The sequence below is a fragment of the Callithrix jacchus genome, chromosome 19 (genome assembly GCF_049354715.1).
Source record: "Callithrix jacchus isolate 240 chromosome 19, calJac240_pri, whole genome shotgun sequence".
Taxonomy (NCBI): Eukaryota; Metazoa; Chordata; class Mammalia; order Primates; family Cebidae; genus Callithrix; species Callithrix jacchus.
Genome location: NC_133520.1, coordinates 39,852,317 through 39,868,420, shown reverse-complemented (window position 1 = coordinate 39,868,420; position 16,104 = coordinate 39,852,317). Strand labels below are relative to the sequence as shown.

Genomic DNA, 16,104 nt, shown 5'->3' with positions numbered 1-16,104 from the left:
GTTATCTTACTACTGAATTATAAGTATTCTCTATAAATTTAGGATACAACTTCTAGGTTGCACAGAGAAAGAGAGGAGGAGGAAGAGAGAGAAAGAAGGAAAGAGAGAGACAGAGATTTCAAATATTTTCTCCATGTCTATAGTTTGACTTTCGATTTTCTTAATGAAGTCAAGGAGCTAAAGAGTTTAACTTTGATGAAAATCAATTTATCAATTTTTCTTGGATGCTTAGTGCTTTCTGTGTTCTACCTAGGAAACTTTATGTACCCCATATCCAAAGAGTTTCTCCTATGTTTTTTTCCAAAGGTTTTATAGATAGTTTTAGCCTTTAAGTTTAAGCTTACTAAATCTTATTAAATATATTGAAAAATTGTTTTTACTTTTATCATTTATTTTTCCATGTACATATTCAGCACAATTTGTTGAAAAGACTATCCTTTCACTATTGAATTGTGTTGGCACATTTGTTGAAAATCAATTGGCCACATATGTGTAGGACTATATTCTTTATGTTTTTGTTTCTGAATACAGGTTGAATATCCCTTATTTGAAATGCTCAGGACCAGAAGTGCTTCATGTTTTGGATTTTTTTGGATTTTGAAATGTTTGCATTATACTTACTGGCTGACATCCCAAATCTAAAAATCCAAAATCCAAAATATTCCAATGAGCATTCCCTTTAAATATTGTGGATTTTGGATGCTCAACCTGAATTATGATATGCTGACATTTTAAAAACCTTTCTGACTAAGGAGAAGACCGCTCCTTCCAGGGCCAGCCAATTCTAAGAAACAGCAAAGAGCTCAATCCTGAGCATGCCTTTGATAGGCAAACGAAATGATCCAGGGCCATACTTCCTCTGTCTGGCCCTGACACCATAGGAGGAAATATTCTTCTGCCTTAATCACCCCAGCGCCAGGTCCCAGGCAAACAGAGACCACCCTTATGCCCCAAGATCCCCTGATATTATTCAAACTAGCCTATCCTAAACTGAGAGGCACCTGTGAACGCCGCAGTCAAGGGACAATGGCTCACCAAAAACCTGAGACCTAGTCAGAGAACTATAGAATAGTCCCTCTCCTCTTGCATTTTGTCAGCACACTACAAAGGCCTATTTACAGTACTTTCTTTTACATCACGTCTAGCTGTAAAGAGACTATAAGACATGCCCTATTAGTATATTCTCATGCTGCTATGAAGAGAATACTCAAGAATGGGTAATTTATAAAGGAAAGAGCTTTAATTGACTCACAGTTCCACATGGCTGTGGAGGAAACTTACAATCATAGTGAAAGGGGAAGCAAGCCTGTCCTTCTTCATATGGCAGCAGGAAGGAGAAGTGCCCAGCAAAGGGGGAAGCCCCCCACTTATAAAACCATCAGATCTCATGAGAACTAACTCCCTATCAGGAGAACAGGACGGGAGATACTGCCCCCATGACTCAGTTATCCCCACCTGGTCCCGGTCCCTACCACGACGCATGGGGATTACGGGAACTACAATTCAAAATGAGATCTGGGTGGGGACACAATCAAACCATGTCACATACTGAAGGGCAAAATATATACTTTAAAGAGACAGAGCAAGCATTAGTACCAGAGTCAGATAGGGCAAGGATGTTGGAATTATCAGAGTAGATTTTTTTTAAACTATAATTAATATGCTAAGGATTCTAATGGAAAAGGAGACAGATTGAAAGAACAGACAGGAGATATAAGCATAGAAACAGAAATTCTAAGAACCAAAAAGAGCTGCTAGATCAAAAACACCAACAAAAATAAAGAATGCCTTTGATGTCTTACTGGTAGACTGGACATGACCGAAGAGAAGAATCTCTGAGCTGAAAATATCCCAATATAGTAACCATCAACATTAAGAAGCAAAGAGAAAGAAGACTTTATTTTAAAAAAAAAAACAAAAGCAGAAGATCCAAGAACTGTGCAATGATTACAAAAAGGTCTAAGACATGTGCAATGGACATATCAGAAGAAGGATACAGAGAAAATGGAACACAAGAAATACTTGAGGTAGGCCAGACGTGGTGGGTCAAGCCTGTAATCCCAGCACTTTGGGAGGCCGAGGTGGGTGGATCACAAGGTCAGGAGATCGAGACCATCCTGGTCAACATGGTGAAACCCTGTCTCTACTAAAAAATATACAAAAAATTAGCTGGGCATGGTGGCGTGTGCCTGTAATCCCAGCTACTCAGGAGGCTGAGGCAGGAGAATTGCCTGAACCCAGAAGGCAGAGGTTGCAGTGAGCCGAGATCGCGCCATTGCACTCCAGCCTGGGTAACAAGCGCGAAACTCCATTTCAAAAAAAAAAAAGAAATACTTGAGGTAATAATGACTGAGAAGTTCTCCCAGATTAATGCCAGGCACCAAACCACAGATCCAGGAAATTCAGAGAACACCAAGCAGAATAAAAGTCCAAAAATCTATATTTAGGCATGCCATTTTCAAACTACAAAAAATCAAAGATTTTTTTGAAAATACTGAGAGAAGCCAGGTTTTTACAGCTAAAGATAAGTATGTCTGTTTCAGGTGTTCATAGATACTGAAATGGTTTCAGTAACATGTCGTTTTCTGAAAAGCTCAAAATACTTGAAAGGTGTGTGAAATGATTTGAAGGTCTGTACACTCTAAAACTCATGCTGAAATTTAGTTACCATTATATCAGTATTAAGAGGTGAAGCCTTTAAGAGGCTATTAGGCCATAAGGGCTCTGTCCTCAAGGGCAGGATTAACTATCATTTGATGCCCTCTTGTCTCTCTGCCCTTCTACCTGTCAAGCCTTCCACCATGTGATGTCACACCAAGAAGGCCCTCACTACATGCAGCCATCATAACATTGAACTTCCAAGCCTCCAGAAATGTGATTTCACAGTCAATAAATTTCTGTTCTTCATTTAAACACTGCTGATGGGAATGTAAATTAGTGCAGCCACTGTGGAGAACAGTTTGGAGATTTCCCAAAGAACTAAGAGTTGAACTACCATTTGACCCAGCAATTCCGTTACTGGGTATATGCCCAAAGGAAGAGAAGTCATTCTACCAAAAAGACACATGCACTCTATGTCTATCCCTGCACTGTTCACAATAGCAAAGACAAGGAATCAATCTAGGTGCCCAACATTGGTGGACTAAATAAAGAAAATGTGACATATATACACACACACACACACACACACACATACACACACCATGAAATACTATGAAGCCATGAAAAAGAATAAAATCATGTCCTTGGGCCTTGCACAGTGGCTCACACCTGTAATTCCAGCACTTTGGGAGGCTGAGGTAGGTAGATCACCTGAGGTCAGGAATTCGAGACCAGCCTGGCCAACATGGTGAAACCCCATCTCTACTAAAAATACAAAAATTAGCCAGGCATGGTGGTGGGTACCCATAATCCCAGCTATTCAGGAGGCTGAGGCAAGAGAAGCACTTGAGCCCAGCAGGCAGAGGTTGTAGTGAGCCAAGATCGTGCCACTGCACCCCAGCCTGGGTGACAGAGAGAGACTCCAACTCAGGGGAAAAAGAAAAAATCATGTATTTTGCAACAACATAGATGCAGCTGGAGGCCATTATTCTAAGCAAAGTGGTACAGAAACAGAAAATCAATTACAGTATGTTCTCATAAGTGGGAGCTAAAATTGGCTACAAAGTATATAAATACAGGAACAATAGACATTGGAGAATATAAGGAACTGAGAGGACAGAAAGGTGCAGGGTTGAAAAACTACCTTTTGAGTACTATGCTCACTTCTTGGGTGACAGGTTCAATCATACTCCAAACCTCAACATCACACAGGATGCCTTTATAAAAAACCCGCACATGCACCCCCAGAATCTAAAATAAATGCTGAAAACACATTAAATAAATTTGAAAAAATAAAAATAAATTTTTGTTTTTTATAAATTACCGTGTCAGTTATTCTAACAGCACAAAACAGACTAAAATAAACACCATACATATAGAGGAATGAAGAATCATAGCAAGCTTTTCAAAAACCATGTACAAGACAGTGAAATGAAATAAAGTACTGAGAGAAAAAAGAAAAACTACTAATCTGGAATTTTGTACCCTGTGAAATTACCCTGCAAAAGTGAATGAAAAATATGGACTTTTTCAGAAAAACAAAAATTGAGGAAATTTACTGCCAGCAGATCTGCCCCCACGAAATGTTAAAAGAAATTCTGCAGAGAGAAGAAAAATGATAAAGGTTAGAAACTCAGATCTACATAAAGAAAGAACAAGAATCAAAGAAGGAATCAGTAAAGGTAAAACAAAACCTTTCTTTTTTTTATTCTTATTGACCTAACAGGTAATAGTTTGTTCAAAAGACCACTAATAGCATCAATGTATTTAATTATGTATGCTTATGTATAAGCTAAGTAAATGACCTAAGAGAGGGAGCAGGGGCCAGGTGCAGTGACTCAGGCCTATAATTTCAGCACTTTGGGAGGCCAAGCCAAGGTAGACTACAGGAGCCTAGGAGTTCGAGACCAGACTGGGCAACATAGAGAAATCCCATCTCTACACAAAATACAAAATGTAGCCAGGTGGTGCACGACTCTAGTAGTCCCAGCTATTTGGAGGTGGTGCGGGGTAGGGGGGCAGTGCTGAGGAACGGGGATCACTTGAGCCGTGAGGAGTGTTTGTGCCACTGCACTCCAGCCTGGGAGACCGAGAGAGATCCCATTTCTTAAAAAAAATCTTTTCAAAGAGAGGAAGCAGGAATTAAAGTACATTGTCATTCTAACTCTATATGTAAAGCAGTAAAGTGTCATTTGAGAGTAAACTTGGGTTCACTGTAAATGCATACTGCAATCTCTGGGGCAATCACTAAAAAGGTGTATATATATATGATATGCTAATAAAGATAAATAAAATCATATAAAATACTCAATTAAAACCACAAAAGGCAGAAAAATAATGAAAGACAACCATCGGAACAAAGAACAGGACAACAAATAGAAAACAAATATGATAAATATTAGCCCAACTATATCAATAATCACTTTGAATGTCAGTGATCTAAATGCATCAATCAGAAGACAGGGATGGTCACAGTGGATCAAGACGCAAAATCCAACCATATGTCATCCACAAGAAACCCATTTTAAGTATAAGTAGATAAAATGAAGATGGATGGAGAAAAACATACCATGCTAACACTAATCAAAAGAAAAGCAGAAACAGCTACATTCACTCTAGATTTCAGGTTAAATGTCACTTCTACAGGAAACCCTTCTGTATACACCTGCTCACAGGTGAGTTTGTGCTCACCCCAATCACATTCAATCATATAATCATGGGCATGGGTCACTATCTCTCTACCCTATAACAGATGTTTTACCAAAGTCAGGATCTTATTTACTTGCTCACTGCCTACTACTTATACCAACCCCCAGAACTTAGAGCATAAATAATCACTCTAACTCCTGCGTAGAAAATAATTTAGAAGTTGGAAAGAATCATAGTAACAACGCAGCTAATCCAGAAAAGAGATCATGGTGACAGGTAATACTAGAGAAGCTGGCGAGCAGAGAACCAATTCACATTTTTAGGTGGTAAAATCAGCAGGACATAATGATTAAATGATGTGTGGCCAAGAAAGGATGAGAATCAGAGATGGCACCTGGCAACTCAGACTGCTGGGCGACTGGAGAGACTGTTCACCGAATTGGAAAACATGAATGGAAGTGGGTCTGGGGGAAGATAATGTACTCTAATTTAGATACATTACACCAGAGACACCAGTGGAACAGCCACGTGGAAATCAGGATGAAGGAGGCCGGAGATGGCGTCTTGAGAATGATTAATATACAGATGCCACTTGAAGTCATGGGAGTAGATAAGATCACTCAGCAGGCAAAGGTAAAGTGAGAAAAGGAAAACTTCCAGCCTCCAGACACTTGTGGAAGTCAAAAACTTAAATACAACCAAATCATTTTAAACTTTCTGTAGCATTCCCTTTGTGTTTACAGTTAGATACAAAGCTGACTTACCTACAGTACATTCCATTCACAGTCTATCAGTTTGAGGCCTGGCACAGAACATTTATAAAATAAACAAAACTTGACTTCCTTCATTATCACTGCTTTGGGTATGCTAGTCTAGAAACCAACTTATTAAATCGCTCTATTAAGTGCTTACTAAAGTGGAATTAATTTTCTGCCCATCAAAACTGAATCAAATCATTCTACAACTAAGCATAAAATGTAAACCCAAAAACATGATTCACATTTTTAAAGAGGTCTATGATTATAAATACAAAATAGAATTTGTATCTGCTAATAGAGTGCTTTTAAAAAGTATATAAATTACAATTTGATGTAGTGCCTAACTGCTTATTTTGCTCAGCACTTAATTCATTCAATTAGAAATGTATATATTATAAATCAAATTAAATCCTGAAAAGGTAAATTAATACTTGATGACTTACTTGAAATTTACTTATCTGCTATCACTATTGTTTCCATCTTTTATTTTGAAAATGCTTTTTTATTACAAAAAAAATGTAGCCTGCTCCTCCTCTTCGATCTGATAATCATGTGTGATGTTCTATTTACGCCAATAAAGAAAAAAAACTGGACCTCCTTCTATTAAATTATATGATAGCCACCTCATAATAAGGTATAGACAGGAATATAAAGCCACTGACGACAAAAACATTTTGACCAGTAACAGAAACAGTACTGTACACAGAGGTAAATACATACGTATATGCGTACACCATATAGGATGTATAGACCAATAGTTTGGTGTATATCCTCCATCCATAAAATAGACACAAATAGATTATCTCTGAAAAACAGAAGTAGCAGTGGGGGAAGGAAGCTGGAAAAAGACGTTTATGTTTTACTCTATATGACTTTATATGGTGTTAATTTTTATAATAAAAACAGATCCTTGTATTACTTATGCTTAAAAATGAAATGTGTGCCAGGTGCTGTGGCTCATGCCTGTAATCCCAGCACTTTGAGAAGCCAAGGAGGGTGGATTGGCTGAGCTCAGGAGTTCGAGACCAGCCTGGGAAACTTGGTGAAATCCCATCTATACTAAAATACCAATAACAACAACAACAAAAAAATAGCTGGGTATGGTAACGCACACCTGTAGTCCCAGCTACTCAGGAGGCTGAGGCACGAGAATTGCTTGAACCCGGGAGGTGGAGGTTGCAGTGAGCTGAGATTGCACCGCTGGACTCCAACCTGGTGACAGAGTAAGACTGTCTCCAAAAAAAAAAGGAAAGAAATGTGAATACCGGTAGCACTGACACATCATCCTGTGGGTAACAAGAGACATGTTACACTCTGTGATACCCCAGTAGCCTCTGTCAGACAACTGGATGGCATGGTCCCATGCATCACATGCTAAGCTAGTGAACCAAAATCCTGTTCCCCTGGGGTATACATATTATAGATTTTATACCACAGATTTACATCGTCTGTATCAATTTCCATTCCAAGTGCTTTTGCATTCTGTTCATTACTGCTCACAGTTCACTCTGTCATTTAATTTTGCACAGCTTTGTGGATAGTCACAGTAATTACAATGTTTAATGCTATATTTTAAGGTTGAGATAAACACAGCAGTTTAAATGCATGTGTTCTGGACAACCTTTAACTCCCCCTCCACACACATACAAACACATACTCTAGCTATTACATATATCCTCATCCTACTGGCTATTTTCCCATTACCTTCCACAGTATATCTGACGGTGACATTATTATCGATGCTACAGTGAACAGCTAATATATGTAGTAAAAACACATGCACTACAATGAATCAAAATGACATATCTACCCACCAAACTCTTGCTACTCATTCTAATCAAATAATAGCTTTTTTTCTTGAGTGTACTACAAAAGGATGCGGTTGCACTAGAGGAAAAATAACGGTAAAACAGGGAAAAATAAAATGTTATATTAAGTAAACTGCTTATTAAATGTTTTATTAATAAACTGTTTAGGTCATTGAGATCAGAAAGCAAGTTTGCCTAGATTTGTGTCAAATAATATGATAATTTGTCACTTCTCTATGTTTTCTGTTTAATCTGAAGTTCCTAGAAACAAATAGCTCAGTTTCACATGAACAAAACACCTAGAACATGTCATAAAACAATGTTTCTGGAACTGATACTATATTAAAAGCAGTATTAACGTTCCACATTTTGCATTTCGTTATTGTTGTTCGTAACATTCTTACATAAATCAGGGATCTTTCTAGGTTCGACGAAATTTTTGTTTAAAAAATGAGGTGGAAATAATACAAGTGTTTAAAATTTTCCTATCCTATTTTAGTTAGAAAGTATTATACTGGCTGGACACAGTGGCTGATACCTGTAATCCCAGCACTTCGGGAGGCCAAAGCAGGAGGATAACTAGAGCTCAGGAGTTTAACACCAGCCTGGGCAAATAGTGAGAACTCATCTCCATTAAAAACAGTTTTATAATTAGCTGGGTGTGATGGCGTGTACCTATAATCCCAGATGCTCAGGAAGCAGAGGCAGGGAGATCACTTGAAGCCAGGATTTCAAGGCTGCAGTAAACTTGATAACACCACTGCACTCCAGTCCAACAGACAAAGCAAGGCTGTCTCCACAAAAATCCCAAAGCCAAGAAACAAAAGAATAATACAACATATATTGGAAAATTAGACCTAATCAGAACATTAGAGCAAGAACAAAATTTAGGTTTAAAAGTGCAGTTAAAAGTCTGAATATCCAGGTTTCATTTCTGAAACATCAGAGCCTACTAGTTATAGAATATTTGGCAAGTTGGCTGCCTCTCTCTCCTCATTTTCCTTATTAATAAAATAAGCATAATAATAGTACCTAATTCTCACAAGACTCTTGCAAAATCAAATGGAATAATACACTTCCTGGCACACAGTGGATGCCTAATAAATACTAACTCTTATAATTAGCACAGATTCAGAAACTGAGGCCCAGATAGTCTGTGTTTTCTCTGAGATAATTTAACCAGCAAATGTCAGAATTAGCATGAGAACCTGGAACCCCCGATATTTTTCAACATTTGATTTCTTTTCCATTAAAACCACTTTTGTTGCAGTCTCAAGAAATTGCTTTCAAAGGAGAAAATGAGAGAGAAGAAAATCCCTGAGACAAGCCTGTTCTAAATTTAAAAGAAGCGACTTTGGATATGTGTGTGCATACACAAAAAACAAGAAACACAAAGGATGAATGGAGGGTGGCAGGGAGGAGGCAAGTGACACAGACACAAAACCTCTAATTAGACTTTTTAATAAGATGTAACTCATTAGTGCATAATGACATTTCTTATTAAATGATTAATCATAAGGTTACAAGAAAAGGGCATGTTGAATGTTAATTATACATCCTTTCAAGAATTTCAAAGATGTTAACAACAGGACTCGTAAATTAACTAAAACTCTTAGCAGAAAATTTGGCATTATCTTTAAAAATTCAAAAAGCATAAATCCTCTCAACAATCAATACAATAAGAATCTACCTGACTATTAATTTGCAGAAGTGTACAAAAATGTGCAAAATAGGATGCTAGGTGCATTACTGGCAATACCAAATATTAGAAAAATTTTAAGCATTCATTAACGGAGAAATTATTATGGTCAATTCATATAATGAAACATATGGGATACAAAATGTTGCTCTAAATATTATTGTTAAATGAAAACAAAACCAACGTACATGAGAATTTGCACCAGATTAACCTGTATTTGTTTTTTTAAACATCGGATATAAATATACAGATATGTTTGCACAAGCAAATGCTGCAAGGACACATGAGAAACTTAACAGTGATTGTGGAAATGAGAATTGAAGTCACGGGGCAGTAAGACAGGGAGAAACAGACATTTACTTTCGCATAATAGACTATACACACACACTCAATTTTTAACCATATATGTTTAACATTAAACATTTTAACATCCCTGGCAACCTGTGTGACTTAGCAGGTGAATAACAAGTAAAAATAAGTTAGAGGTTGTAAAGAAATAGACATAGGCCAACAGGTATAACGAAGGACGAATTTAAGAGTAAAGAATGTGAAAGCTTCACTTACATGTATAGCTGAAAAGTCTTACCTGACACTTAGAACTACAGTATTTTGCGACGCGGCATTGAGAACATCGCATCAGCTTTTCCTTCCTGTGGAAACAAAAATTATTCTGCATTAAGAAATGAGCGGGAAACATACCACACAGCTGAAGAAAGAAAACATTAAGTCAACATATGGACACCAGTATGTCCTGCTAACTCCGTTCTGTACAATCCCTTAAGATTTTGATTTTCACATTGATGAACATCCTTTTTAACCTTCACTTACTTACACAAAAACTAACATCCTTTGGTCTGACAGAAGATGGCAGAGAAGAGGCAGGACTAGCTTGCAACTCCCGATGGGACAGACAGAGCAATGTGTGGAGACTCACACTGTCAACTTTTGATCCAAGAACACAGCAACATCCAGGTAAACTGAGAGAATCCACACATTCTTTGAAGGAACTGTATTGCCACTGTAGGATCCCTAAGGCTCTGAAAAAATGTGAGTCCCCTTGTTCAGCAGGGAGGCTGATGGTCTGGGGCAAGTTCTCAGTGGCAGTCACCAGCTGCCTGGAAACAGACTGTGCTGTTGTGGGGGCACAGTGGGAATGAGACCAGCATTTAGGACTATGGGTTGCATAGGAGCGGGATGAAGCCTGTGACTGCCAGCTTTCCCCCACTTCGCTGGCAACCTGTGTGACCCAGTAGGAGCAGCCATAATCCCCCTGGGAACATAATTCCATTGAACTGAGAACCACACCTGCATCCCCAACAGCAGCCCAAGCCCTGACCAAGGAGAATCTGGGCTCAGACACACGTATCCCTGCCTCCATCTCGTGGTTTTTCTTCACCAATCCAGGTTGCCAACAACAAAGGCCATAATCTCTTGGGAGTTCTATGGCCCTGCCCATCAACTGAGAAACCTGAATATGTAACCAGGCGACCCTGGGCAAGTTTGCTTTCCTCCCTATAGGACCACTGCTGATGTGTTCTTAAAAGCACCACCTCCTGCTCAAGGCCAACCAAAACAAAACCAGCACATTAAATAAAAATACAACCAAGGACCCTAGCAGAGTCCACTTCACGCCCCTGCTAGTTCCATCAGATCACAGGACTCTTAGCAGACACTCCCTAGTATCAGCACAGAGCCCAGTAGCTCCACTGGGTGACTAGACCCAGAAGAGTAAAAACAATCACTGCAGTTTGGCTCTCAGGAAGCTGCAACCCTAGGGGAAGAGGGAGCACCCCTTGGAACAAAAGTATCTGAACGGCAGCCTTTGAATCCCAGATCTCCCCTCTTACATACAGTACCCAAATGAGAAGGGACCAGAAAAACAATTCTGGTAATACGACAAAACAAGGTTCTTTAACACCCCCAAAGATCACACCACCTCACCAGCAATGGATCCAAACCAAGACAAAATATCTTGATTGCTAGAAAAAGAATTCAGGTTAATCATTAAGCTAATCAAGGAGGCCCCAGAGAAAGGTCAACTCCAACTTAAAGAAATAAAAAACATGATAAAGAATATGAAAAGAAAAGTCTTCAGTGAGATAGCATAAATAAAAACAATTACAACTTCTAGAAATCAAAGGAACACCTGAGAAGTGCAAAATGAACTCGAAAGTCTCAGCAACAGAATCAAACAAGCAGAAGAAAGAGCTTCAGAACTTGAAGTTTACCCAATTCATCAAAGAAAAAAGAATTTTTTAAAATGAGCAAAGCATCCAAGAAGTATGGGACTATGTTAAGTGTCCAAATCTAAGAATAACTGGTGTTCCCAAGAAAAAAACGAAACCTAAAAGTCTGGAAATATTATTTGAGGGAATAATCAAGGAAAACTTCTCAGGCCTGACTAGATCCAGACATCCAAATACAAGAAGCTCAAAGAACACCTGGGAAATTCAACACCTAGGCACATAGTCAAGAGATTATACAAAGCCAAGATGAAAAAAAGAATCTTAACAGCTGTGAGGCAAAAGTATCAGGCAAACTATAAAAGAAAACCTATCAGAGTAACAGCACATCTCTGAGCAGAAACTATCAGAGGCATGTGAACCAGAGCAACTCCATCTTGAATAGGAGCTGGGTAAAATGAGGCTGAGATTTAATGTGCTGCACTCCCACATGGTTAAGGCATTCTAACCCACAGGATGAGACAGGAGGTCAGCACAAGATACAGGTCATAAAGACCTTGCTGATAAAACAGGTTGCAGTGAACAAGCTGGCTAAAACCCACCAAAACCAATATAGTGACAAGAGTGACCTCTGGTCATCCTTACTACTACACTCCCACCAGCGCCACAACAGTTTACAAATGCCATGACATCAGGAAGTTACCCAATATAGTCTAAAAAGGGCAGCCATGAATAATCCACCCCTTGTGTAGCATATCATCAAGAAATAACGATAAAAATGGACAACCAGGGCTGCTGTCAGGAAGTTACCCAATATAGTCTAAAAAGGGCAGCCATGAATAATCCACCCCTTGTTTAGCATATCATCAAGAAATAACGATAAAAATGGACAACCAGGGCTGCTGTCTATGGAGTAGCCATTCTTTTGTTATTTTCCTCATAAACTTGCTTTCACTGTAAGGACTCACCCTGAATTATTTCTTGTGAAAGATCTAAGAACCCCTCCCGCAATAAAACCGTACAAGCTAGAAAGGTTTGGGGTCCTGTTTTTAGCCTCCTTAAACAAACAATTATCAGCCAAGAATTTTGTATCCAACAAAACTATATAGTCATATACTCATATATATGTATTTATACTCATATCTACATATATGTAGATATGAGTATATATAAACATATGTGCATGTGTGTACATATATGCATATGTGCGTGCATGTATACATGTGTGTCTATATACCTATATGTACATATATACATAGCTACATAAATGTATATATGTAGATAAATGTGCCTATGTATGTACATATATGTAGATGTATGTAGACATCTACATATATATATATGTAGAGAGAGAGAGTTTATTTTATAGAGAGAGAGAGGTAGAGGGAACCTAATACAACCACTTACGAGCTGTGTAATACTAAGCAATTTAAGCTCCCAAAATCACTGGATTAAAATGAGAATAAATAATAATACTAACATTACATAGATATAATGAGATATGAATAAAACTTAATATCATGCTTGGTTCATAGAAGTGCTCAGTAAATATTACTCATCATCACAGTTTTATTATTATTTTAAGATTTTTAATTGTAAACTTTCAAGATATTTCTAGATATCATCAGAAATATTTTAGTACTAATAGATTAAACAATATTAATATAGTAACCGGTTCAGCCATTGTACAAACTCAGAATTTTATAAGCCTTTGAATATGTTTCCTAGTTATTTTCAGGAAAATTTCAGAATTTAAAAAAAAATTTTTTTTTAATTGCATTTTGGATTTTGGGGTACATGTGCAGAACGTGCAAGATAGTTGCATAGGTACACACATGGCAGTGTGTTTTGCTGCCTTCCTCCCCTTCACCCACATTTGGCCTTTCTCCCCAGGCTATCCCTCCCCAGGTCCCCCCCGCTGCTGTCCCTCCCATATTCGCCCCAATACACCCCAGTGTGTAGTACCCCCTTCCCTGTGTCCATGTGTTCTCATTTTTCCTCACCCGCCTATGAGTGAGAATATGTGGTATTTCATTTTCTGTTCATGTGTCAGTTTGCTGAGAATGATGTTCTCCAGATTCATCCATGTCCCTACAAAGAACACGAACTCATCATTTTTGATTGCTGCATAATATTCCATGGTGTATATGTGCCACGTTTTCCCTGTCCAGTCTATCATTGATGGGCATTTGGGTTGGTTCCAGGACTTTCCTATTGTAAACAGTGCTGCAATGAACATTCGTGTGCATGTGTCCTTATAGTAGAACGATTTATAGTCCTCTGGATATATACCCAGTAATGGGATTGCTGGGTCAAATGGAATTTCTATTTCTAAGGCCTGGAGGAATCGCCACACTGTCTTCCACAACGGTTGAACTAATTTACACTCCCACCCACAGTGTAAAAGTGTTCCTATTTCTCCACATCCTCTCCAGCATCTGTTGTCTCCAGATTTTCTAATGATCGCCATTCTAACTGGCGTGAGATGGTATCTCAGTGTGGTTTTGATTTGCATCTCTCTAATGACCAGTGATGATGAGCATTTTTTCATATGTTTGTTGGCCTCATGTATGTCTTCTTTTGTAAAGTGTCTGTTCATTTCCTTTGCCCATTTTTGAATGGGCTTGTTTGTTTTTTTCCTGTAAATCTGTTTGAGTTCTTTGTAAATTCTGGATATCAGCCCTTTGTCAGATGGGTAAACTGCAAAAATTTTTTCCCATTCTATTGGTTGATGATTCACTCTAGTGACTGTTTCTTTTGCCATGCAGAAGCTGTGGAGTTTGATTAGGTCCCATTTGTCTATTTTGGCTTTTGTTGCCAATGCTTTTGGTGTTTTGGTCATGAAGTCATTGCCTACTCGTATGTCCTGAATGGTTTTGCCTAGATTTTCTTCTAGGGTTTTTATGGTGCCAGGTCTTATGTTTAAGTCTTTAATCCATCTGGAGTTAATTTTGGTATAAGGTATCAGGAAGGGGTCCAGTTTCTGCTTTCTGCACATGGCTAGCCAGTTTCCCCAATACCATTTATTAAACAGGGAATCCTTTCCCCATTGCTTGTTTTTGTCAGGTTTATCAAAGATTGTATGGTTGTAGATATGTTGTGTTGCCTCTGAGGCCTCTGTTCTGTTCCATTGGTCTATATCTCTGTTTTGGTACCAGTACCATGCTGTTTTGATTACTGTAGCCTTGTAGTATAGTTTGAAGTCCGGTAGTGTGATACCTCCCACTGTGTTCTTTTTGCTTAGAATTGACTTGGCTATGCAGGCTCTCTTTTGGTTCCATATGAAGTTCATGGTGGTTTTCTCCAGTTCTGTGAAGAAAGTCAATGGTAGCTTGATAGAAATAGCGTTGATTCTGTAAATTACTTTGGGCAGTATAGCCATTTTCACGATATTAATTCTTCCTAACCATGAACATGGAATGTTTCTCCATCTGTTTGTGTCCTCTCTTATTTCATTGAGCAGTGGTTTGTAGTTCTCCTTGAAGAGGTCCCTTACATTCCTTGTTAGTTGTATTCCTAGATATTTTATTCTCTTTGTAGCAATTGTGAATGGCAGTTCGTTCTTGATTTGGCTTTCTTTCAGTCTGTTATTGGTGTATAGGAATGCTTGTGATATTTGCACATTGATTTTATATCCTGAGACTTTGCTGAAGTTGCTTATCAGTTTCAGGAGTTTTTGGGCTGAGGTGATGGGGTCTTCTAGGTATACTATCATGTCATCTGCAAATAGTGACAATTTGGCTTCCACCTTTCCTATTTGAATACCCTTTATTTCTTTTTCTTGCCTGATTGCTCTGGCTAGAACTTCCAGTGCTATAATGAATAGGAGTGGTGAGAGAGGGCATCCTTGTCTAGTCCCGGATTTCAAAGGGAATGCTTCCAGTTTTTGCCCATTCAGTATGATATTGGCTGTTGGTTTGTCGTAAATAGCTTTTATTATTTTGAGATACGTTCCATCGATACCAAGTTTATTGAGGGTTTTTAGCATAAAGAGCTGTTGAATTTTGTCAAATACCTTTTCTGCGTCAATTGAGATAATCATGTGGTTTTTGTTTTGGGTTCTGTTTATGTGGTGAATACGTTTATAGACTTGCGTATGTTGAACCAGCCTTGCATCCCCAGGATGAATCCTACTTGACATGATAGATAAGCTTTTTGATGTGCTGCTGCAATCGGTTTGCCTGTATTTTATCGAAGATTTTTGCATCTATGTTCATCATGGATATTGGCCTGAAGTTTTCTTGTTGAGTCTCTGCCGGGTTTGGTATCAGGATGATGTTAGTGTCATAAAATGATTTGGGAAAGATTCCCTCTTTTTGGGTTATTTGGAATAGTTTCAGAAGGAATGGTACCAGCTCCTCTTTGTGTGTCTGGTAGAATTCGGCTGTGACTCCGTCTGGACCTGG

At 38.5% G+C, this 16,104-nt stretch overlaps 1 protein-coding gene across 11 annotated transcripts in view; it reads right to left on the bottom strand.

The window, feature by feature from the left end:
* Positions 1-16,104, bottom strand: part of SMYD3 (SET and MYND domain containing 3) — an 839,170-nt gene that overhangs the window by 672,279 nt on the left and 150,787 nt on the right. For all 11 annotated transcript variants that reach the window (XR_008477979.2, XM_054248251.2, XM_078357184.1 and 8 more), the window contains one exon: positions 10,102-10,165. Coding sequence is in view for 10 of the 11 variants with exons in the window: in XM_054248251.2 (XP_054104226.1) it covers positions 10,102-10,165 (64 nt within the window). In the remaining variant the exon portion in view is untranslated. The remainder of the gene's footprint in view (positions 1-10,101; positions 10,166-16,104) is intronic.